The following is a 25,184-nucleotide window of genomic DNA, read 5'->3' on the forward strand; positions in this document are numbered from 1 at the left end:
TTTCAACATACTTTATCCGTATTGAAACAGGGCTTCCGGTTTTAGCGGAAGTAGCGGCCATCTTTGTGCACCCAGCCCATATACACTCCCATAGACAACCTTGCCCTTAACAATCATGGCGGCACAGAGAGAAAAAAATCGATCACGTGACGCGTCACGACCGTCGGAAGTGAAGATGCTTGGACTTCACGTGAAGGTAGTTTTCCTTTGCATTCTGCTCGCGCTAGACCTGCTTTGTTTTCTAGATTGGGTACAGGACCACTTCGTCATGTGTCTGTATAATGAGTAGAATTTTGACGTTAGAGGACTTGCTTGCTGCTTTCAGGCACCTTCATATTGACTGACAGAGTGCTGGTGTGTAGGACATGCTTTGTATTCTCTGTGTGGCTTCTTGGTTTGATACAAATAAAATAAAATCCTTGTTTAATGGAAAGATCTACATCTATGCTTACTGTTACTGAGTGGAAGCTTTTTTTACAGACAGGAGCCAAACTGCCCATCTGGCTCAATTGCTAAGGGTCCTATTACCCCGAAAGATGATAACCCCTTTAAAGGGGTTATTCACCTAAAAGCGAAAAAAATGAAATGCTAGCCGGTCTTACTCACCAAGTCCCCCTGAGTATTTTGAGCCGTCCTCTGTCTTTGTAGCTGCTGCCATTCCTAAGTTACAAGTTTTTCTAAAAGCCAATCTATATCCAAGTTTGGAAACTACATTTACTATCATGCTTTTCCCTGACTGGTTCATTTGCATACTAACCCTGTTAGCTTTCTTTCCTGCCCACTGCTGTCATTACTATGGCACAGTAAACACAGGACTGTTTTTTTCACTGATTTTGCATCACATCCCCACAATATGTTTTCCATAATAGCTGATGATGTAGCAGAGCTGAAGGGCACATGGTGTAGCAGGCATCTGTTTATCGGGCGGGTGGGGGCGGTGAGAGTAGAAGATTTTTGACAACAATAATCTATACAAATGAGAACAAACAAAGAAAAGGTGCAAGATAGGTTATACATGTATATTAGACATAGGGTGGTTTGGGGAAGAGGGATTGTTTAGAATATTGATTTTGTTACCCGTATAACCCCTTTAATCATTCGCAGATCTCATTTGGCATCCATTATATTTACATTGAATCCTGCAGGTGCCGGTTCAAAGGACACTGCATGCAGGATTCAGCAAATCCACACCACAGGGCAAATATGCCATAGGTCCAACACTGTGCCCTATTTTAAAGGGGTTGTCCGGCGAAAAAAAATTATTCACAGAATAACACACATTACAAAGTTATACAACTTTGTAATGTATGTTATGTCTGTGAATGGCCCCCTTCCCCGTGTTTCCCCCCACCCACGCTAGACCCGGAAGTGTGGTGCATTATACTCACCGCATGTCGTGTCGTCCACGGTCTCCGATCGTCAGCAGTGACGTCTTCTTCGGGAGCTTGGCGGATCTTCCCGAGTGCCGGCCACCCTCTGCAGCGTCATCCGAAGCTCAGCCGCGATTGGCTGAGCATAACTGTGCTCAGCCAATCGCGGCTGAGCGGCTGATGACGCGGCCACGTCATCAGCTGCTCAGCCGCGATTGGCTGAGCACAGTTATGCTCAGCCAATCGCGGCTGAGCTTCGGATGACGCTGCAGAGGGCGGCCGGCACTCGGGAAGATCCGCCAAGCTCCCGAAGAAGACGTCACTGCTGACGATCGGAGACCGTGGTCGGCACGCGACAGGTAATGTATAGCGCACCACACTTCCGGGTACACGGGTGGGGGTGGTGGGACACGGGGAAGGGGGCCATTCACAGACATAACATACATTACAAAGTTGTATAACTTTGTAATGTGTGTTATTCTGTGAATAATTTTTTTTCGCCGGACAACCCCTTTAACCTTTGGGGCAATGGATGTGATGTTGGATGCAAAATATCCAGCTTGCACCATCCGGCATTCCCATCTGGTACGGTGCTGGATCACTGGATATATGCGAACCTTGCTTTATGTTTAAAGTGACTGTACCACCAGGCCCAGGCAGAAGCACTGGAGGCGGCCCAACCCACCCTTAGTGGGAAGAAACTCCAGCCCCTCCATGACGTGACTCCATTAAAATCAATGGAACCCTATCATAGAGGGGCGAGGGTTTCCTCCCACTAAGGGTATATTCACACGAACGGGCTCTAGATACAGCCAGGTAAGGCACAGCAGATTTCCACTGGGTGTAACCCTTAAAGTGACTGTACCACCAGGCCCAGGCTGAAGCACTGGAGGCGGCGGGCCGACCCACCCTTAGTGGGAGGAAACCCTAGCCCCTCTATGATAGGGTTCCATTAATTCTAATGGGAGTCACGTCATGGAGGGGCTGGGGTTTCTTCCCACTAAGGGTGGGTCGGCCCGCCTCCAGTGCTTCTGCCTGGGCCTGGTGGTACAGTCACTTTATAGTGACTGTACCACCAGGCCCAGGCAGAAGCACTGGAGGCAGGTGACCCACCCTTAGGGTATATTCACACGAACGGGCTCTCAGCGAGATTCTCGCTGCGAGCCCGGCAGGTCCTGGCAGTTCCCATACACTACATACTTGCTGCGGTCTAAAGGACCGCAGCGAGTATGTAATTCTGCCGCCCTTAACCCCTTCTGCTCCCGGCCGGCTCCCCCGCTGTAAGCATACTTTACCTGTCCTTGCTGCACGGGTCCGGCGTCCTGCTCTCCCGTCAGGCCAATCAGTGGCTGCGGCTGGGCAACACACTAACAGGCCCAGGCAGAAGCACTGGAGGCGGGCCGACCCACCCTTAGTGGGAAGAAACCCCAGCCCCTCCATGACGTGACTCCCATTAGAATTAATGGAACCTTATCATAGAGGGGCTAGGGTTTCCTCCCACTAAGGGTGGTTCGGCCCGCCGCCTCCAGTGCTTCAGCCTGGGCCTGGTGGTACAGTCACTTTAAGGGTTACACCCAGTGGAAAGCTGCTGTGCCTTACCTGGCTGTATCTAGAGATAGAGCCAGGTAAGTACCCGGGCCCTACCTGAGCTGCTGACAGTGTGCTGTAGTTGGCAGTCCCCAAGTGAGCATGGTGCCTTTTGGTAATTTGTCCGTGCAGTAGATTGTGCGCAATCTCAGTCACCTACTGAAATGAAGAGTCAAAGAGTAGTTGTGGCTCAAAGTTTGGGCCACACCCACGTGCATCTCCGCCCATGCCAAGACAAGTCAATTCTTTGGGCGGATGGTAGAATCTGCCTGTGCATAGAATGGAGTCTATGGCAACGACAGAGATGCATGTTGGCGGGTTATCTGTGCACATACCCTAAGCCAGTATCTGCCAACAGAGGACTGATATGCAATCACATATAGTTGAATCAGTCAACCTGTGTTGAAGCTGTGGTGTAGGGGTAAATCACCTGTCTGGAAACTAGAACTAGTTTGTTTTCTTTGGTTCGATTCCCCTGATGGAAATTAAATAAAGTTTTTTATTTCATTTTTTCCTCTCATCATTGTATTAAAACTAAACTAATTTGGCCCTGCCTGAGAATTATTTGCACATTTAAAAATTATACAATAATGAGAAAAATTAAAAATAAATAATATTTTATTTCAATCAGGGGAATCGAACCAAAGAAAACAAACTGTTGCTGGTCTCTTGACAGGTAACTTACCCCTAGACCACAGCTCCTACACAGGCTAGGAGGTTCAACTATATCTGATCACAGATTAGTCTTCTATTGCAAGATACTGATTGACAGCTGAGCAAGCAAGGGGCCAGGCAATATTATTTATTTAATTAAGAGGGAAGAGAAAGCAGTGATGAGGTGTGCTAGAGTGAGGCACAAACACTAAGGCTACATTCTCACGTTCTGTGTTCCACATGGACGTGAAATGCCTGTGATAGACTCCCATGCCCGGGCAGCATCTGTGATAAGATGCTGGGAGAGAGAGGAATTGAATGCATATGCGCCGCGCTGTAATGACAGCGCCTCATGGCTACTTCATTACAGGCGCGACGTGTATGCATATAGTTCCCCCACTCCCAGCATCATATCAGAGGTGGGAGTGGGGGGGGGGGGGAGTCCGTTACAGGCATTCCATGTCTGTGTAAATGCGGCCTGAGGCACATCTCCTCTTTGGCTCTCATTACAGTAGGAGTCCTCAGATTGTGCATAATCCACTGAAAAAGTTACCAAACGGTAACATGCTCACTAGGGGGCTGCCAGCTGCGGCACACTGTCAGCACCTCAGGTAGGGCCCAGGTGCTGACAGCCCCAAGGGGTCCAGCTGAACATAAAGCAAAATAGGATTTATATAGTGATCCAGGTTCAGTTCACTTTAAGTGAGGTCAGAGTCTTGCAGCCTCAGTTGGAATTCTAAAGTCACAATAAAGCCTAGGGCTGGGCCCAGAAAACCCTATTGATAGAACGCTAGTGTGGTATTTGTTGCCTTGGATTTAGTTCATAGGATTTAAAGCTGCGTTCACATTATGATTGTGCAATATGTTGCATCCATACATAAACAATGTGTCAGAATGGGATGCCATTGTATACGTAGAAATACAGGCACCGGCCACATTGACCCTTTTCAGAGCCTAGTTTAGTGAATTAGTGACTATATTTGGTAATTTTCCAAGCCCAGCCATGATGTGAACAGCTGTGGTGCCAACAAGTGAGTTATTGTGGCCCTGTCTCGTACTGCTGCAAAGTAACATACTGGTTACAGTCAATAACCACTGCTACTACAATAAACAGTCAATAACCAGTGCTACCACAACAAACAGTATAAATGAAGCATCCAGTGAACTGATCTTTTTTCACTTTTTTTTTTCAGCGCCGTTTGAAGGATGCTGCCATTGTTCTGGGCGGTGGAGGTCTCCTTTTTTGCTCCTATCTTACTATAAAAGGGGATGAACGTTTTTATGCAGAATGCTTAATGCCAACATTGCAGAAAGTAGTATCACCTGAACTGGCTCACACATTGTCCATAAAGTTTGCATCTCTTGGACTGGTCCCACGATGTGTACAGCAAAACTCACATCATCTGGTAAGAACACATCCCAGTATAAATGTAATAGTTGGAACAGGCAGAATTGCTGTGTAACGCATATGGGAGTGACAGGAATTCAGCCTGAGCCTTTCATAAGCGTGGGTTCATACTGAGGAATTCTCACAGATAATGTCTGCGGAATTCCGCTGTCTATCCGCACGCCTTTCCGCCGGCTCCATAGACACCATTGTATGGGCCGGCGTATTCCGCTATCCGCTGATAGAAGTGACATTTATAGTCTATTCCTGGCTTTGGCTCAAAAAATAGATAATCTGTTGGTGTAATAGGGCTCTAAGAGTTTGCAAGTAGTCAGTAGACACCCTGTCAGACTAAGGGTCCTATTCCACAGGCCGAGCAGGGCCCGATCAACGATGTAAACGAGCGCCGATCTGCTAGATCGGCGCTCGTTTACTGGGCCTATTCCACGGCCCGATAATCGTTGAGCGAGGGCTGCAGGGACATCGTTACCGATGTCCTTGCAGCCCTTGCACCGTACATTACCTGGCAGGATTTCTCCTCCGCTCCGTCTTCCTCCCCGGGTCCCGCGGCGCAGCATCAACTCCGGTGCAGCATCCACTCCGGTGCAGCATCAACTCCTGGCCTATGATTGGCTGAGCGGTCTGACAGCTCAGTCAGGCCGCTCTGGAGCTGCTTATGCTGCGCACGGGACCTGGGGAGGAAGAAGGAGCGCAGGAGAAGTCGGCTGATCGTTTTCTCTATTCCACCGAGCGATAATCGGCCGAATCGGGAAGATTTGGCCGATTATCGCTCCCGTGGAATAGGCCCCTAACTCTTTAAAGGGGGTTATGCAGGACAATAATAATAAAAAAAATACAGCACCACACCTGTCCCCAGGTTGTGTGTTGTATTACAATTAAGCTCCATTTACTTAAAGGGGTTTTCCAGCGCTACAAAAACATGGCCGCTTTTCCCCCTCTCTTGTCTCCAGTTTAGGTGTGGTTTGCAATTAAGCTCTATTTACTTCAATGGAACGGCGTTTGAAACCCCTCCCCCCCCCCCACCATCTGGAAACGAGAGGGGGAAATTAGCCATGTTTTTGTAGCGCTGGATAACCCCTTTAAATGGAACTGAGCTGCAAAACCCACACTCAAACTGAGGACAAGAGGGGTGCTCTTTCTGGGAAGAAAGCAGCAGTTTCTGGCACCGTGGGGACATTAAAATTTCCACATGCTCACACTGGAAGTTTCAATGCGTTCCATGCTTAAAGGGGTTTTCTGCAAAAAAAAAAAACATCTTTCAAATTAATTGGTTGCAAAAGGTTTAATTTACTTCTATGTAAAGATCTCAAGTCTTCCAGTAGATATGACCTGATGTATGCCCTGCAGGAAGTGATGTTTTCTTTCCAGTCTGACACAGTGCTCTCTGCTTCCACCTCTTTCCATATCAGATGCTGTACAGAGCAGTAGAAAATAGTACTGTGTCATACTGGAAAGAATACACCACTTCCTGCAGGACATACAGCAGCTCATAAGTACTGGAAGACTGGAGATTAGAAGTAAATTACAAATCTATATAACTTTCTGACACCAGTTGATTTGAAAGAAAAAGAGTTCCCCTTTTAATGGGGTTCGTGCATGGAACTTGTCAAAGTAAGCTGTCTGAAATGTGGAAGGGCAGGCGTATATCATGATCAGCCAATAGCTGCATGATGATGATCAGCTATTGAACATTGCATGTGGGTTAAGATCAGGATGTAAACCCACCTCTTCCACTGAAGGCTTTCGAGAGGTAGATTCACAGAATGTGAGCACTGGGGAGCAGAAGGCTAAAGGCATACTCTGCTTCCAGGACAGCCCCTTTAATGTCTATTAGAAACGACATACAAGGGGAAGTAACCATGTTACAATTGATATTTTTGCAAATTACCACCCCTACAGTATCATGCCTTAGGTTGCCAGGGGTTGAAGACCTCTATATTATAGTATAGTTACAGAGCATGAGGCGCTAAGGTGGTTGCTAAATGTTATGTTTCTTCTGAAAAGGTCATGGCAAGACTACCTCCTATTTTTACCAAAATGTTCTTATCCTAGGAGACAACAGTACTAGGTCATAAGTTCTGCAACCCAGTGGGCCTGGCAGCTGGATTCGATAAGCATGCAGAAGCTGTAGATGGACTCTTTAAGATGGGCTTTGGTTTTGTAGAAATTGGAAGTGTTACCCCAAACCCTCAGGATGGAAACCCAAAGCCAAGAGTGTTCCGTCTTCCCCAAGACAATGCCATTATCAACAGGTAACAAGCAATTTAGTGCTTTTCATTTTTGTCCCACCTCTGTTATTTTACCATACACATTGAGCCCCTACAACTTACTAAAAGATCTAAGCAGTGTTTGAGTTGTTATTAGTGTTATTTAATCTAAGACTCTCTCAAATCGCGAACTATTGCCCGAAGCAGCATGCAACAGCGGAATTTACTCGCTGGCTCATTACTCAATATGACCAATTTTAGGATTGAGTGCTGGGCCAGAAAGTGACGCACACTGTTATACAATGATCAGAGGGGGTCATGTGCCACTTGTTAAATGGTTTTTAAATGTTAAAGGTAGTGGTGAACATGATGAACATTAATGGTATGATATTTGGCTTTACTCTTCTCTGCATTGACTTCATTGCCCTCATTTCTAAGCAGTGAACCCAAACTGTTTGTGTATAGTCTTCTCTCTGTCAGTTCCCCCTGCCCTTTTCCATCTCCTCCCCACCCACCCCATGTTTCACACCTGGTACTACTACTTAGCTAGTTAACACACTTTTTATTGTTAATCATTCTGTTTGGGGGTCCACAATTTTATGCTGATTTGTTTTATAATTATGTTTATGGGATCTCTGTTTTTGACTTGATAAATGATATAACTTTGGATTCTTACTGCTTTAAAGCAACTCTGTACCCACAATCTGACCCCCCAAACCACTTGTACCTTCGGATAGCTGCTTTTAATCCAAGATCTGTCCTGGGGTCCATTCGGCAGGTGATGCAGTTATTGTCCTAAAAAATACTTTTCAATTTGAAGCCCTGTGCCAAACGGGAGTATCTGTGCCCTAACTTTGCACCACCCCTCCGTCCCTCCTCCCCACCCTCTTTAGCATTAGGAATGCCACTGGAACATTTTCTCCATGTTGAACATTGCACAGGTCCTTAACGATCCAGCCCATGTGCCAGGCTGATACAGGTGGGGAATAGGAGGCAATCTGCCTGGAGCATTCCTAATGATGAAGAGGGTGGGAAGGAGGGACAGAGGGGTGGTGCAAGGTTAGGGCACAGATACTCCCGTTTGGCACAAGGCTTCAAGTTTAAAAGTATTTTTCTAGGACAATAACTGCATCACCTGCCGAACGGACCCCAGGACAGATCTTCGATTAAAAGCAGCTATCTGATGGTACAAGCGGTTTAGGGGGGTCAGATTGTGGGTACAGAGTCGCTTTAAACACATTATAGAAGCTGTGTACATTTGTATGTATCTGCGATTACAGTTTTATAGCAGGTTTAGTAAAAGAATTGTGCTAGAATATAGCTAGATTTATTGTATACTAAGAGTTTAATACAAAGTTAACAAGTAAGTAAACTTGTTTTATTTTGATTTTCTCCAGATATGGATTTAATAGTCATGGTATAGAAGTTGTTCGCCAACGGCTGCTACAGAGGGCAGAGAAGCAGAAGGCACTTACAGCTGGTTAGGAGATTTATCTTGGTTGTTTTTTTTTATTTTTTTTGTTTCATTTTAAACATTAAGTGGCAACAGTAAGGGGTTAAACAGCCCCTCGGCTGCCACAAATGGCTGGGTCGGGAACTGCGGGGCTGCACAACCTCTGATCTCAGCACAGTTACATATCACTAATGTTCCTGCATGCAGTGTTAGCAATACTAAGCCGTCTAAGGGTCTAGTTATGGCAAACTTTGAAGGGTAGTGGTGCATTTACACATCCATGACCTATGGTCCGTAAGCTGACTGTATATCACGAACTGAACTTAGGGAACTCCGAGCATCATAATTTATCATGATGCCGGGAGCTCAGTTACAGCTCTTAGCTGCTAAACGAACACGGCAGTGTCAATACTGGAGCATGGAGCTTAAACTGTTTCAGAGCTCCCGGCATCATAATACATCTTAGAACCAGGTTCACACTACATATAACACCAATCGTTCTGTGACCCTGCAGTACTGGCCGGATGATCTTAATTTCTGCTTAATTTCTGCCCGCATCCGAATTCACCACTGCACACAATGGAGCTCCATTGTGTGGACTGACAGGTTCTCTGCGGCAACTACTCAATGAATAGCGGCCACAGAAAACTGACATGTTGGTTTTTCGTGGGGCTGGATGGGATCCCGGACAGAGCGTATACTGTGTGTGTATACGCTCCCGCTGGGATTCCATTCATTCACAGACAATGTATGGTTTTGTGTAAATCACAGCTGTTGTTGCAAATTGCAACAATGGCCGTGATATATACAAAACATACGTTGTGTGACCATAGCCTAATGCTGTGAGTTCCAGATGTGCTGAGACCAGGGCTTGTGCAGTTCCTGACACCACCATTGGTGGCAGCAAAGGGTTATTGTCACTGTATAAGAAGTCATTTTTGGTAATTGAAGTTATTTACAAATATGTTAGGAATCATATAGGGTATAAAATAGTGGGAAGTTGTTTGAAAACACGTTTTTATAAAGCACCCTTCTTTCCAGAGAGCTATACAAGCGATAGAAGTTAACAAACAAAACCCATTGAAGGCAAATGGCCGATTGGTACATGGTGAGAGAGGACCCTGCCCGTGAGGGCTTACAATTAGAGATGAGCGAACCGGGTTCGGGGTGGAGTCGATCCGCAAAGGAGGTCACTGGAGGATCGAAGGTTGCATGAGGGACGGTAGCGGGATATCAGGTCAGAGATGTACGGAGGGGATAGGTTGTGGATGGACTTGTATGTGTTGGTCAACAATTTTAAATGAATACGTTGGACAATGGGAAGCCAGTGGAGCGATTGGCAGAGGGGAGAGGCAGAGGTAAAGTGAGGGGAGAGGTGGATTAGTCGGGCAGCATATTTAAGGATAGACTGAAGGGAGCAAGGGAGTTAGATTTAAGGCCAGAGAGGAGGATGTTGCAGTAGTCCAGGCGAGATAATGAGAGGTCCAGATTTGTGGAGTTAGGTGTGAGAAAAGAGCAAAAAGTTTTTGAGATAAAGGCGACAGGAGGTGGTCAGGGTCTGGAAGTGCGGTTTAAAAGACAGGGCAGAGTCAAAGGTGATCCCATGGCAGCATAGTTGGGGGACAGGGGAAAGAGTGCAGCCATTGATAGTAATTGATAGATTAGACGGCGGGTTGGAGCGACATGGGGGAAAGATGATTAGTTCTGTTTTTGTCCATGTTGAGTTTTAACCCCTTCAGGACCATGCTAATTTTCATTTTTGCGTCTTCGTTTTTTCCTCCTTGTGCTTAAAAGGCCATAGCAGTCGTATTTTTACATCTACAGACCCACATGAGCCCTTATTTTTTGCGTCACTAATTGTACTGAATTTTTGCATAAAATATGCTGCGAAACCAGAAAAAAATTATATGCGCTGTGAAATAAAAAAAAAAAACACAATTCTTTTTCTTTGGAGGGGCTTCATTTTTACCCCATGTGTCCTATGGAAAAACTGACATGTTATACTGTATATGTTCCTCAAGTGGTTACGATTACAACTATATGTAACATGTATAACTTTCATTGTATCTGATGGCCTGTAAAAAATTCAAACCATTGTTAACAAATATATGTTCCTTAAAATCGCTCCATTCCCAGGCTTATAACTCTTTTATCCTTTGATCTATGGGGCTGTGTGAGGTGTAATTTTTTGTGCCATGATGTGTTTTTTCTATCGGTACCTTGTTTGCGCATATGCAACTTTTTCCAAAAACCAAAAATGCACAATTTTGCACTTTGGGATTTTTTGGCGCTTACGCTGTTTACCGTACAAGATCTGGAATGTGATAAATTAATATTTTGGGCGATTACGCACGTGGCGATACCAAACATGTTTGTTTATTTATTTATTTATTTTTATTTATAACATGGGAAAAGGGGGGGTGATTCAAACTTTTATTAGGGGAGGGGACTTTTTATTAATAACAGCACTTTTTTTTTTCTTTTACACTTATACTGGAAGCCCCCATGGGGGACTTCTAGTATGAGCACTGTGATCTCTCATTAACATCTATGCTGGATAGATATACAGCATAGATCGATGAGATCAGTGTTCTATTGCTTTTGGCTGCTGCAGCCAAAAGCAATAGAATGCCGAGCCGGGATCAGCGCCATTACAGCGCAGACCCCAGCCGGCTCCAGACACGAAGATCTCTCCTCCGTGACAACATCATGGGGTGAGCAATCTCCTCACTAGACACCAGGGAAAAGCTGCAATGAAGTTTTCAGATGCAGCTGTCAACTTTGACAGCTGCATCTGAAGACTTAATTAGCGGGCACGGCGATCGGACCATGCCCGCTAATAGCCGCGGTCCCGGGCTACATGCAGCACCCGAGACCGCGGCAGTTTAGAGTGGGGTAGCCGCACGGCCCCGCTCTGAACGCCCCCACCAGCGCGAGGACGTACAGTTACGTCCTCGTGCGGGAAGGGGTTAAAAAGCGGGAGGAGAAGAAGGAAGATATAGCTGATAGACACTTTGGAATTATGGATAGCGAGGAGGTGACATCCGGACAGGAGAGGTAGATCTGAGTGTCATCGGCATAGAGGTGGTACCTGAAGCCATGAGATTGTATGAGGTGTTCCAGGCCAGAGGTATAGGTGGAGAAGAGAAGAGGCCCGAGTGATGAGTTAAAGGCTTTGTACTTATGGTACATAAAATGCTTTCTACGGCTTCCGGTTCCGGCGCGGGGATGTAAGCAGCGCCAGGCAGGAGCTCCCGCACACGCCGACCCGAACAGCGATAACCGTCCCTCTGGGACGACTGACCGGCAGCCTCCGCTATAGCACCGGATCCCCGCTGCCACGGAAAATGGACAAGTTTGTCCAGAAAGGTATTCCCCGCCAGCAATCCTCGGCGACAGGACAGGGGGACGCGCGGCACGCCGCTGCAAATATGGCGCCCGCTGATCCGGCTATGGACACTCAAGCTCCGCTCACACAGGACGCTGTACCCTGCTCCCAGCCTGTAAGTAGCAGAGACGTGACAGGTGCCCCGCATGCTGCAGGTACGCAGCCAGTACCCCCTGATCAGCCTCCCATCTCTTCTGCAGGGGTTTTTGATCACAGGCAGCTAGCCATGGAGGTGGCCCGGCTAATGGCGCCGGAAATCCAGAAGTCAGTGGAAACTGCCATTAAAGCTACACTGCACCACTTGCAGTCGGAGCTCTCTGACCACACCACACGTATAACTGAACTGGAGACCAGAGTCCTCTCCCTGGAAAATGATAAAAAGGATATGGAGGACAGGCTTGTGGCTTTAGAGGCGGATGTACACAAAACAGGAGATAAACTTGAAGACTTAGAAAATCGCTCCCGCCGCAACAACCTAAGGCTGGTGGGAGTCAGTGAAAAAATACTGCCTGCGGAACTGCAGCGCTTCTGTGAGCGCGATCTCCCCAAAGCGCTGGGTCTCCAACACCCGTGTAGGGTGGAAAGGGCACATAGGCTGGGGCCCTCACAAGATCCAACGCAGCGTGATAACACACCACAGAGACCGAGTCAAGTGATCTTCAGATTACTGGACTTTAATGACAAAACAGAATTATTGCGAGCTTTTCGTAAACGGCGCGAGCCGCTCACCTTGCACCGAATGCGCATCCTCCTTTTTGAAGACTTCTCTGCGGATGTCACTAAGCGAAGGAGGGCCTTCAGCACCATTTGCTCATCTCTCTACAAGGCCAACAAACGGTTCCAGCTACAGTACCCAGCGACACTACGAATCTTCCATAATGATGGCTCCACCTCGACCTATGTGACCCCGGAGGAAGCAGCCTCAGCCCTGCACCTGGACCCAGACACGCCTCGTTCTTCACAGCGACAGCAACGCAGCCGCTCAATATCGCCGATGGAGGCCCGCGCGTCCACAACCCGCAGCAGAGACCGGTTTAACAACCCTAGGTCGCAGCTTGACCGAAAGAAACGCAGACGATCCTTCACTCGCCGCACGGACAGCGAGAGATCACCGTCTCCTGACTGAGATCCAGAGTAATGTATGCCTACTTCCCAGGGACTATGCACTCTGTTTTTTCTACCCCAGGGGTGACAATGGGGATGGCGTATTTCTCTTGTTTAACAGGGAGGAAGGGGTCTCCAGTCCCACTATTGGTAGAGGGGAGTATATAAGAAACCCTCTTTGTTATAGAATGTTTGTCGCCTCTTCATCACCCTCTTTTGTAGTCTTAATTTGAGTTAACCACGTTCTACACTCGTGCTGATAGCTACACAATCAAATGTTACTGTCTCAAACCTTAATTCCAGGGCATAGCTGATGGAGGACCTTACCGGGGGCCTGTATACCCTGAGACTGCCGCTTTTTAACATACGCCGGGTGGGGTGTGGTGGATCTCCTGTACTATATCCCTGAAAAAAGGAGGTTCCTAACCCTATTACTGAGTGTTATGCTAAGGTCATCTCTGACACTCTGTGGGGGAGGGGGGGGGGTTATTTCATCCGTTTCTGTTACTATTGTTGTTGAAACTGTTATGTTCTATTGTCATGAGTGTTGCTGAACATGTTAGCATCTCACCGGTTCGTCCGGCTTTCCATTTCCCGATTCGTGGTGGATATTGTGTCCTATCCCAAAGTGATGTGCCTACCCCGCTATTTTGCCAACCTTGCTTTCCAACCTATGTGGTTCCCCTGCTAGATTCACCGCTACTAACACTGCCCAGATGACTTCTGGATCCATAAAGATCCTGACTTGGAATGTAAAAGGTCTTAAATCACCGCAGAAGCGCGTTAAGGTATTGCGTCATCTTAAACGCCTGCAGCCGGACATTACCCTTTTGCAGGAGACGCACCTCTCTACTGAGGATTACTTCAGGTTGCGCAAAATGTGGGTTGGGCACATCTTCGGGTCTTCTGCTCTAAACGGCAAAGCTGGTGTTATCACTCTCATACATAGATCATTTTCCTTTTCCCTACTTTCTCACTCCAGTGACGAGGAAGGGAGACTATCCCACCTAGTTTTAGACCACAATGGAGACACCTATAGCATTTACAACGTTTATGCCCCTAATGGTGAGAACAAAACCTTCTTCGACGGGGTAATCACCAAACTCCAGGCAGATGCAATACCTTGGAAGGTGATTGGGGGTGATCTTAACACCACGCTAGATTTGACTGTGGATAGACGTAGCCATGTACCCTCGACTGGGACACCAAGACCCAGAGATAAGATCCTGCCACACGTCCTGACCGCTACTGCTGTACATGATTGCTGGCGCTTTATGCATCCAGATGACCAGGACTTTACCCATTTTTCTCACACACACTCTTCCTGGTCACGGATAGACTATCTGTTAGCCAGTCCACAAATTTGTGACAGATTGCTCGCAGCAGACATTAAGGACTTAGTCATTTCCGACCATGCTCCAGTTGTCATAGAATTCCGCACATCCTCCCCTAAAACTGATCACTTTCTTTGGAGATTCCCCACCTACCTGACAAAAGATGATGCATTTCACGAACTGCTTAGAGGGTGGTGGTTAGAGTATGCGTCTGACAACAGGGAACACAGAAATGACCTACCCTTATATTGGGAGACAGCTAAGGCTGTTCTCAGAGGTAAATTGTTAGCTTACCACACCTCTCTAAAAAAAAGGTCCACCATGAATATGTCAAGGCTAGCCAGCAGCTGCGCGAGACGTATTCTGACTTCGTAAAATCTCCTTCCTCAGCTGCTAAACTCAAATGGCAGAGTGCTCGTTCGGCTTTTGAGCTATGGATCGACAGGAGGGAGCGCATGCATCGCAGCTATTATGACACAGATTTATTCAGGCAAGGCAATAAGGCGGGCAGGCTGCTAGCCGGACTGGCTAAGGGCAGGGTCCCCCCCACCCATGTTTTGGCACTTCGAGGCCCCACTGGGGCGACTCACAAACAACCTCAGGAAATCGTTGATATACTTGAAGACTTTTATAAGAAGCTCTATCGCTCTGAAACGACAGATTGCTCAGAGGGCGTCCGATTTTTAGATAAATTGTCCCTTCCGTCCCTGGCTCAGGAGCAGAGGGATGTCCTGAATGCAGATATCACGGAGGCGGAGGTAGCTGCGACCATTAAGGCCCTGCATAATGGCAAATCCCCGGGCCCGGATGGGTATCCGAGTGAATTTTATAAAATTCTAACTACACAAATCTCCCCAGTACTGGCGGACTACTATACGGGCATATTGCGCACTGGTGTTATTCCAAATACCGCCAAAGTGGCCCATATTAAGGTTCTCCCAAAACCAGGGAAGGACCCCTTAGACCCCGGCTCATATAGACCGATATCTCTCATCAACCAGGATGTCAAACTTATATCAAAAATCCTGGCAGATAGACTGGCTGACCTGTTGCCAAACCTGATAGGTGACCATCAAGTGGGTTTTGTGAGAACTAGATCGGCAGTAACAAACATTAGGAAGGTGGTCCTGGTGCTTGACCGTGTCCAGCAGCAACCCCGGCCAGGTGAACGCCCAGCTATTTTCACTTTAGACGCCGAGAAGGCATTTGATAACGTGCGCTGGGACTGGCTGGGCTCGGTGCTTGACGGTTTTGGCATCACTGGGGCATTCCGCACCTTCTTGGGGGGCCTGTACTCAAACCTCACCGCACGCATCCACACCAGGGGCCTCTTGTCACCTCCCATCAAGCTGGAGAAGGGGACGAGACAGGGTTGCCCCCTGTCTCCTCTCCTTTTCGATCTCGCCATCGAGCCACTCGCAAGATACCTCACTCAGTCGACGGTCTTTGAGGGGATACATGTCGGTGCCCAGGAGGTCAAGCTTACCATGTTTGCTGATGACCTTTTACTTTTCTTGGGCAAACCGGATGCACACCTCCCGGGGATCCTGGACTTTTTGGGTTACTTTGGCAGCTTCTCGGGCTATAAAATTAATGTAAAAAAGAGCGAGATTCTCCCTATAGGCACGGCCAGGCCAGATTGGCTAGAACATGCCCGGCGGCAGGGAGTTGCTGTTGCCTCCTCCTCTGTGAAGTATTTGGGACTGCATATAGGTAAAACGACGGACACATTATACACTATGAACTATGCCCCTCTTTTTAAGAAAATATTTTCTGAGCTGAAAAACTGGGAGACCTTGCCCTTATCCCTCTCAGGACGCAGCCATCTGATAAAGATGATCAGTTTCTCCCGTCTATTGTACCCCCTCCAGACGCTCCCCCTCCTACTCAAACATAAGGATGTATCTGCCTTAAACAAATCATTTACACGGTTTCTCTGGAGGGGAAGGCGCCCTCGAATTTCCCTTATGAAGCTAATGCTCTGCAAGGCAGAAGGAGGCCTCAATTTCCCGAATATACGGGGCTACAACCTAGCCTGCCTTTTTCGTACTGTGTTAGACTGGATACATGGCACCTCCTTTTTTTCCAACACCCTCTTGGAGCAGGCCTTTGCACGGCCGTGGGACGTTAAGGCCCTTCTTCACACATCTTATGCCAAATTGCCCCCAGCCGTCAAGCACTCTGCCCTTCTGAGGGACACTATTGTGTCATGGAAGGAAATACGCAAAGCCTTTGGTCTCCCTTTTCTCTTGTCTAAACGTATGCCCCTGACGCATCACCCGGAGTTTCCGCAGGGACAATCGCTTCCATGGTTGCGACGGGAGGTGTGCCAGGGTCCTAGAGTGGCGGGGGATCTCATGGACAGAGAACACCGTAGGTGGCTGACTACGGCGGAACTTAGCACCAAATACAGTTTCCCCCCTGAATGGTCTCTGTTCGCAGGGCAAGTCTACAATTTCTGCAAAAAGAGACTATTAGATCTCTCCAAAGAAGCCAGCTCTCATTCTCTTGATGACATTATTGGCGCGGAGCCGCGTAAAGCGTCTATATCTTCCTTATACAACGCGATTCGGAATGAAACGCAGGCTACGAGACCTGACAAAACTTCACTTTTTAAAACCTGGGCGAGGTGGACTCAAGACCCTGACATTGCAGACACTATTCTGGCGGGATGGGCTACAGTTCGGAAATGCATTATCAATGAGAGGTGGAGAGAATCTTATTTCAAACTTGCCCACTGCGCCCTTTATGGATTTGACATCTTACCTTCCCCCTCCTTCCCAGACAGAATCACTGCCTGTCCCAAGTGTCAACGTCCCCTGACCAACTTATGGCATGGTATATGGAATTGCCCATCCACAGCACATTTCTGGCAGCAGGTAGCCGATTACATTCACACTCACTGGAAGGTCAGGCTTCCCCTCACCCCGCAGGCACTCCTGTTCCACCAGCCCAGGCCCCCTGACAACAGTGAGGTAATATGTTACACCCCCCAGTTGGTCCATGTGGTGCTTGTGGTGGCTCTCCGTTGTCTCCTCTTTAACTGGTTATCATCCTCCCCTCCTGACATACCCATGGTGATCGAGCAGATAAAGATTTATTTAGGCGTTGACAGAGTCGACACAGAAAGACACAAAGAAAAATCAGCAAAAATTTTTTTTCAAAAATGGAAAACCTTCATTGTCACGCATTTTGACCACTCTGCTATAGTAGACATAGTCAAGCCGTTTAGATGCACGGAGTGGTACTGCAAAGCAGACCTAGCTGGGTCCCTAGGCCCCTTGCGACTTCCAGCTCCATGATATGTTATATTTGGACTTGGGATCCGGCAAGGACCTGGATGTGGGGAATGTATTTACTTTGCTCTATGTCCAGCATTTTGTTTGTTCTATTCTGCTTTTGTGTTCTTTTTCTTAATTTTGTTTGGAAAACCGAATAAATATATATTTAAAAAAAAAAATGCTTTCTACACTGGTTTTTACTAAAAGCTTTCCCTATTCGATATTTTTAGCAGTGTCCTGTTACCAGTGAAGTCTGCCAGAAACTTTTTCTCAGGGGTCTCTTATCAGCTCTTCTAAAAGAACTTTAGATTTATAACACCATAGTAGAGTTGGTATCTCATTTGGACATAAATAGGGTTAGAATTTGGCTGGGGAGACAAGGAAAGAAAGGGCTCTCCTTAAAGGGGTAGTGCGGCGCTCAGCAATTATTCACAGAATAACACACATTACAAAGTTATACAACTTTGTAATGTATGTTATGTCTGTGAATCGCCCCCTTCCCGTGTCCCCCCACCCCCGCACGTGTACACGGAAGTGTGGTGCACTATACATACTTGATTATTCTGTGAATAATTGCTGAGCGCCGCACTACCCCTTTAAGGAGAGTCACTAATCCTTTGACCCTCTGGGGAGATAAAAGAACACAATTTTTAACAAAGATATATGAAGAAAGTGTGTTGTGTTTGTTCTTTTTCTGCCATCACAAGTACAAAAGAAGAATGTATTACTAGGTGTCTATAGCCTTTAAATCATGATGGTCAGAGCGCTGAGTTCTGCTGCCCATTTGTTTTAGCAATTGGTATTGTTCTGAGACCACAGACCATATTTTTTAAACTGATTAGCAAAAGAATTTTCTTTCTTAGAGGGAATGCCATTGGGTATAAACCTGGGAAAGAACAAAACATCAGAGGATGCAGCTTCTGACTACACAAGGGGAGTACGTGAACTTGGACCTCTGGCTGACTATCTTGTTATCAATGTCTCAAGCCCAAACACCCCTGGCCTAAGGGCTCTTCAAGGCAAAGAGGAACTGCACCATCTCCTGTCCAAGGTATGAAAGCATGTATACTTACCAGTTTATATTTTTAGCTTCTGTGGGAATGTTTAACATATGTAGCTATGAAATTGTAACTTTCTTATTAGTTATATTTATTTGTTATTAAAATTCTGTTAGGAATTCTCTATTGTTCAGATGTATAGACCAGTGCTTCTCAAACTTTTTCTACTGGAGCCTCATCTAAAAGACCAAGGCAATGCCTGGGCCTCACCAGACTGACCAAGAGGATGCCTGGGCCTCACTATCTGTGGTGAAAGTCTACTTAAAAGCTGAAAATAATGCTAGGGCTACCTTTCACCTATCTCCCAAGCTCTAGATACTAATAAAGCAAGTACTAAATAAATTAATAATGTTGCTAAAATTGAGATTTTTGCAAACAGCAAAAGGACTGTGCAGTTTTGTGAAAACTGACTCCCCAGCTGAGCCTCACCAACAACTAGGGGGCGCCTCACTGGTGAGGCCCGCCTCACAGTTTGAGAAGCACTGGTATAGACAATGAATATTTTGGCTTTCAGTGCAAAGTAACTCTCCTCTAGAAGGAAAAGGGCTTGCTATTCAGAGATGTCTATTATAGGTAGCTTGTCTTGCAATTAAGGGAAACGTGCATTGAAACATGATTTTGGAATATTTGCCAAACCATAATCCCTCCTAAAAGGGAGAGTTGCCCCAATCGTGATTGAAGGCTGTCTAAAGGGGTTGTCTAGCGTTTGGCAATTTTTAATATGTTGCTGCAGGTATATTGAAAATAGTGTGTGCTTATCTGTCTGCACTCCCCTGGTGTCCTGTTTCGGTGTCACCTGTGTCCCCCACTGACTGGAGCCCCTTCACCTTTCTCTTCTGGAAGGACAACACGATCAGCCAAGTGATTGCCTGAGCAGGCTGTTAATCTCTAGGTGATCTCGTGTTGAAAGTGGTGGAGCTGCAGTCAGCGGGGGACACAGGCAACATTGCAACAGGGGAGCAATGTCAGGTAAATATACGCACTGTATTGTTTTCTGTATACCAGCAGTGATATATTAAAAAAATGCCTAACACCAGACAGCCCCTGTAAGAGTCAAACATTGTTTTCAAAGGAAGCTGCCACCCAATAGGTGGCAATGGAGATCAACTTTAACTACTTCCCCCCCCCCCCCCCCCCAATGCTCCATAGCTGTAAGGCACCATATGCCACATTGGCATAGCCTTAAGAAGACACAATTTTTGTCATGACTTGTAAAAGTTGAATTGTGGTACCAAAGAGATAAGGTTTCTCTCTTGTAGGTAGTAAATGCTCGGAACTCACTGCCCTCTGAACACAGGCCTGCGTTACTTGTCAAAATAGCACCTGATTTGTCCTTACGTGATAAAGAGGACATTGCAAGTGTGGTGACACAGGTACTGTATAGATATACTTAAGTATTTATAAACTTGCTTGTGTGTCGTTTACAGTGCATTCAGAAAGTCTTCAGAGCTTTCACAATAGCCCATGGGAAAAAATTGTAAACAGAATGTTAGAAATCTTTGCTAATTTATTGAAAAAGATACCCTAAAATATTGCATCAACAGAAGTATCCAGACTCCAGTCGTCTTTGGTATGATGACACAAGGTTTACACAATGTGTGGATTTTCTGCCATTCTTCCTTGCAGATCCTCTTGAACTCTGTGAGGTTGGATGGAGCCCGCTGATCGACAGCCGTTTTAAGGTCAACATGGGCGACATTCACAGATTTGTCACTAAGCTGCTCCTGTGTTCCCTTGTTGAAAGTTCAGCTTCAACAAGACAGAGACCCAGAGCACTCTGGGTTAGGTTTTCATTAAAAATGTCATTGTACTTTGCTCTATTCGGCTTTCCCTCAACCCTGACCAGTCTCCTTGTCCTGACCACTTAAAAAACACTCCTACAGCACAATCCTGCCACCATCCATGCTTTATAGCATAGTGGTGGCAGCAGGTGATAGTATTAGGCAGGTGATGAGCTCTACCTGGTTTCCCCCAGATATGACTCTTTTAATTGAGGCCAAAAAGCTCAATGTTGGTTTCATCTTTTTTCTTTAATCTTTTCGTCTTTAATAAAGCCCAGATTAGTGGAGTGCTGAAGTAATGGTTAATTTGTGCTCTTGTGAACTTCCAATTTTTTTTCTGTATCCTTCTCTATATCTGTGCCTCCATACTCCAATCGGGGTGCAGAGTTATCTAAAAAATTATCAAGAGAAATGGGAGGCCCCAGAGCTAAATTACAAGTGTGAATATCTGAATCCATTGTATGCCATTCTTCAAGCAAGAACTCTGTCGCAATATACCATTATAAACCCCTACTTTTCTATGTACTTTATCCACAGCTTGGCATTGACGGTTTAATAGTCACTAATACCACAGTTAGCCGCCCTTCAACACTGAAAGATCCTTCTAGTATAGAGACAGGTGGACTAAGTGGAGCTCCACTCAGAGACATGTCTACAGAGACTATTAGAGAAATGTATGCTCTGACCTCAGGTGAGACCTATGCAATAATCAATATGAATGTGGGTGTATGTTCTGTATGCCTGCTGCCCCCACTTACATTCTCCTTTTTGCTCAGGCAAAGTTCCAATCATTGGTGTTGGGGGTGTTAGCTGTGGATTAGATGCTCTTCATAAAATCCGTGCAGGAGCCTCTCTTGTTCAGCTGTACACAGCACTTACATATCAAGGACCTCCTGTTATAGGAAAAGTGGCTCGTGAACTGGAGGCATTTCTTATGTAAGTAATAGTCTGCTTGTGCTGTGTGTTTATTGGGGGGGGGGGTAGGATATTAAAAGATTAATATAGGCTCAACAAATCTCATTTAATCTGATTTAAGTATGACACATTTATCAAACAACCTGAAAAATCTGGCACATTTGAAAATTGTCTAGTCTTAGTTTGCATTTAGACAGTTTTGGTAAATGTGGGCCAATGTTCCAAAGGCTAATATATAATTGTGAAACCCAACAGCAGCTCAGCACACCTCCAACTCCTTAACTGGTGCACCAGCTTACAACATAGATTTTGCTATAAAACCAGGAAAAAATTTATTATTTTATATAATTTAAATTATATAATGACAATAATTATTTTATATCATTGAGTCTGTGGAAGGGGCGGAACCCCAAGCGGAGGCCGCTAGGCAGAATCCGCTTGATGTCTCTGCGTATATCCCGTAATGTGAACATACCCTTAAAGTCGTCCTGATTATTACTATATATTATTGCCTGTCAATCGCCCCGCAGAGCGCGCTGACAGGACAAAGAGCCATGACTAGTCACAGCCCAGATGACTGCCTTGCGTGTGGTATTAAAATGCATTTCACCGCACATGAACAAATGTGCTAATTAGCTCCCTTTGTACCTGCCATTAGGCAGCTTTACGCGATCTGCATGCAGTAACTCCTGCTGCCAGAAGATCTGTATCACCTGCTGCTAGATTCCCTTTAATGATATGTAAAATGCCTTTCTTTCGCTTTTCTGTGCATAAACAGGATTCGGCACACTTGTGTTAATCTGATCTCCCACTGCTCATAAACCAACTATATAGTTAAGTTTAATAATCTGATGTGTTTTATCCTCTTTACAGTGAACAAAGATTTTCCAGTGTCTCTGAGGCGGTGGGTGCTGATCACAGGATCAAAAGTCAGAACATTGCTGCAAAATCGTAATAAAAATTGATACTTCCATTAATGATGAGGATGTTTGGAGAAGAAACTGATTGAAAGCCAAGTCTTTACAAAGGGTACTTTACACTGATAATTTTTATACTAAAAATATTTTTGGGAAAAACACAAAACCAACGGTGACTGACCAATCTGTGAAGGTATCAATGATGTATTTTACTTTCCAAGTAAAGAATCAAAGATGTCTCAGAATTGTGACTTTATGGACTATGTTACAAAATATGAATTTCATCACTTCAATAAAATAACATGAACTTAAAATAGAACTTAACATGTTTTCTATAGTTTATTCTTTACCAGACACTAAATATGCAAAACAAGAGTCCGTGGAGCCTCAGTTACGAGTCTCAAAATACGGGATAGCCAGATATCTCTAGCCTGTTGCCAACGGGGTGCCTCCATGATGGGGAGAGCACCACACCACCCTGATAAATAACCCCTTAAGTCCCACTCGGTTGCGAGTATTGGAACATAGACAGGGAAACAACAGGGTGGCCCCTTTTGTCAATGTCTAACTCAAGGTGCGAGTATTGCGATCATGACAAGGGCTTGCAAAGGCAGGCTTCCACCCACAGACAGCCGTTTCGGGGTTTTTGCCCCTCGTCAGTGTGGGGTAGGATTCTGGCTAGTTGGGGCAATGAAAAATCAACCAACAAAACACAGTAATCACTGAACTCAAGGAGAACAGCGAAAAAAATTCCAATGAAGTACTCAATCAAGAGTCTCCACTGATGCCCCCAAAAATTTAAATATGCAAAACAAGAGTCCGTGGAGCCTCAGTTACGAGTCTCAAAAACGGACTCTTGTTTTGCATATTTAAATTTTTGGGGGCATCAGTGGAGACTCTTGATTGAGTACTTCATTGGAATTTTTTTCGCTGTTCTCCTTGAGTTCAGTGATTACTGTGTTTTGTTGGTTGATTTTTCATTGCCCCAACTAGCCAGAATCCTACCCCACACTGACGAGGGGCAAAAACCCCGAAACGGCTGTCTGTGGGTGGAAGCCTGCCTTTGCAAGCCCTTGTCATGATCGCAATACTCGCACCTTGAGTTAGACATTGACAAAAGGGGCCACCCTGTTGTTTCCCTGTCTATGTTCCAATACTCGCAACCGAGTGGGACTTAAGGGGTTATTTATCAGGGTGGTGTGGTGCTCTCCCCATCATGGAGGCACCCCGTTGGCAACAGGCTAGAGATATCTGGCTATCCCGTGTTTTGAGACTCGTAACTGAGGCTCCACGGACTCTTGTTTTGCATATTTAAATTTTTGGGGGCATCAGTGGAGACTCTTGATTGAGTACTTCATTGGAATTTTTTTCGCTGTTCTCCTTGAGTTCAGTGATTACTGTGTTTTGTTGGTTGATTTACCAGACACTAACATGAAACCCACTAGTATATGCTCTCCGAACGTCATGGGGACTTTGGGATCAAGCTAACCCGGACCAGGTCAGCCAAACAGGGAAGAACCTCCTTGTATGAAGCGCAGATGGTATATCCTCCACTGGGGAGGATATCGCTGGACTATGAGATTTATGTAGTAACAATTCACATAGGCAAACATCCGATGGATGGATTTTAGTAAATTACATTGTTAAAAAAATAAAACAACGCGTTTCAGCTCTAACAATCCTAGAGAACCTTCCTCAGGTATATGGTGACTTTGGGGGGGGGGGGAGCAGGCAAATCTCCCAGGTGCTCTACGTCCTTTTTCATATAAATAATTCTCCCCTTTTCTGCATTCCTTTTTGCTCCTGGGTGCTGTGTAAGACAATATCCTGCCACCAGCGGGTCTTGTCTGCTATGGTGCCTGGGAGTAAAGAGAGCAGAAGAAATGGGGAGAGGTGAGTCTTTATTAATATAGATTATGTGGCCTATTCTGTACACATTTTTGCAAGTGATGAAGAGGCTCTTACATAAATGGACTAGGCATAGGGTGAATGTACGTAACTTTGCTGAATCTAGGATATACCTTATCAAAATTTGACAAGTGTGCAAATGTTACAACTACATATAAGCGTCTAGGATGTTTTTGTACCATTTTTAACATGATTCAATAAAGAAACAGATTTTATTTTATTCCTGTGGAGCTGGATAAAGTCCTTCTATTTTCCACGTATACATCGCAAGTCGGCCCGACTTGATTTTCCGTGCTTCACATCTGCTGGTGCCTGTCACTTACCAATATAGGGTGAGCTGATATCTCGTTTTGTTTTGAATTTTTGCAACTACATATACATATGTAAAGCTACATATGCTTTAAGGAATAGAGATATTTTCACTGAATATATGAAAGCTAATGATGACTATTGACGTGGGGCAAGCTGTCATGCTGTGACCCCACTCTTAACCGCACCGTTTCCAGCCGATCGCGATGCCCACGTTATTAACGATTTAAATGTCTATAATATATATATATAATTTTTTTTTAAATTGACAGTGGCATTTAAATGCAGTTGAACCCTTTCATCTGGTAGTCTAGTAACTGGATCGCCCCATCTCGCGAACGCTTCTGGCCAGGCCGGGCCTTATCAACATTATGACGGTGATCCCGGCTTGGCAATCCTTTGCTATGGGCTCCAGCGGCCCATAGTAATCAAGCACCAATCTCCGAGATCAATGCAGTACATATGTAATGCATTGATCTCTAAGAGATCAGTGCAGTGATCATAAGTCCC

The 25,184-nt window shown here is 45.7% G+C and overlaps 1 protein-coding gene across 1 annotated transcript; it reads left to right on the forward strand.

Moving 5' to 3' along the window:
- The first annotated feature begins 32 nt into the window (after positions 1-32).
- Positions 33-22,776, forward strand: DHODH (dihydroorotate dehydrogenase (quinone)). The gene is made up of 9 exons (XM_069966130.1): positions 33-196; positions 4,805-5,017; positions 7,072-7,271; positions 8,624-8,706; positions 18,650-18,837; positions 20,104-20,217; positions 21,163-21,316; positions 21,402-21,561; positions 22,414-22,776. Exons 1-9 carry the CDS (start codon positions 116-118, stop codon positions 22,493-22,495), a joined length of 1,275 nt encoding a protein of 424 aa, XP_069822231.1. The 5' UTR covers positions 33-115; the 3' UTR covers positions 22,496-22,776.
- The last annotated feature ends 2,408 nt before the right edge of the window (positions 22,777-25,184 follow it).

The sequence above is a fragment of the Dendropsophus ebraccatus genome, chromosome 4 (genome assembly GCF_027789765.1).
Source record: "Dendropsophus ebraccatus isolate aDenEbr1 chromosome 4, aDenEbr1.pat, whole genome shotgun sequence".
NCBI lineage: Eukaryota > Metazoa > Chordata > Amphibia > Anura > Hylidae > Dendropsophus > Dendropsophus ebraccatus.

What these genes read in the sequence shown, in the direction of transcription:
- DHODH (XM_069966130.1), top strand. Translation starts at nt 116, where the DNA reads ATGGCGGCACAGAGAGAAAAAAATCGATCACGTGACGCGTCACGACCG. An exon ending in TGCTTGGACTTCACGTGAAG is followed by an intron (nt 197 to 4,804) that starts GTAGTTTTCCTT and finishes TTTTTTTTTCAG; the next exon opens with CGCCGTTTGAAGGATGCTGC. An exon ending in AATGTATGCTCTGACCTCAG is followed by an intron (nt 21,317 to 21,401) that starts GTGAGACCTATG and finishes CTTTTTGCTCAG; the next exon opens with GCAAAGTTCCAATCATTGGT.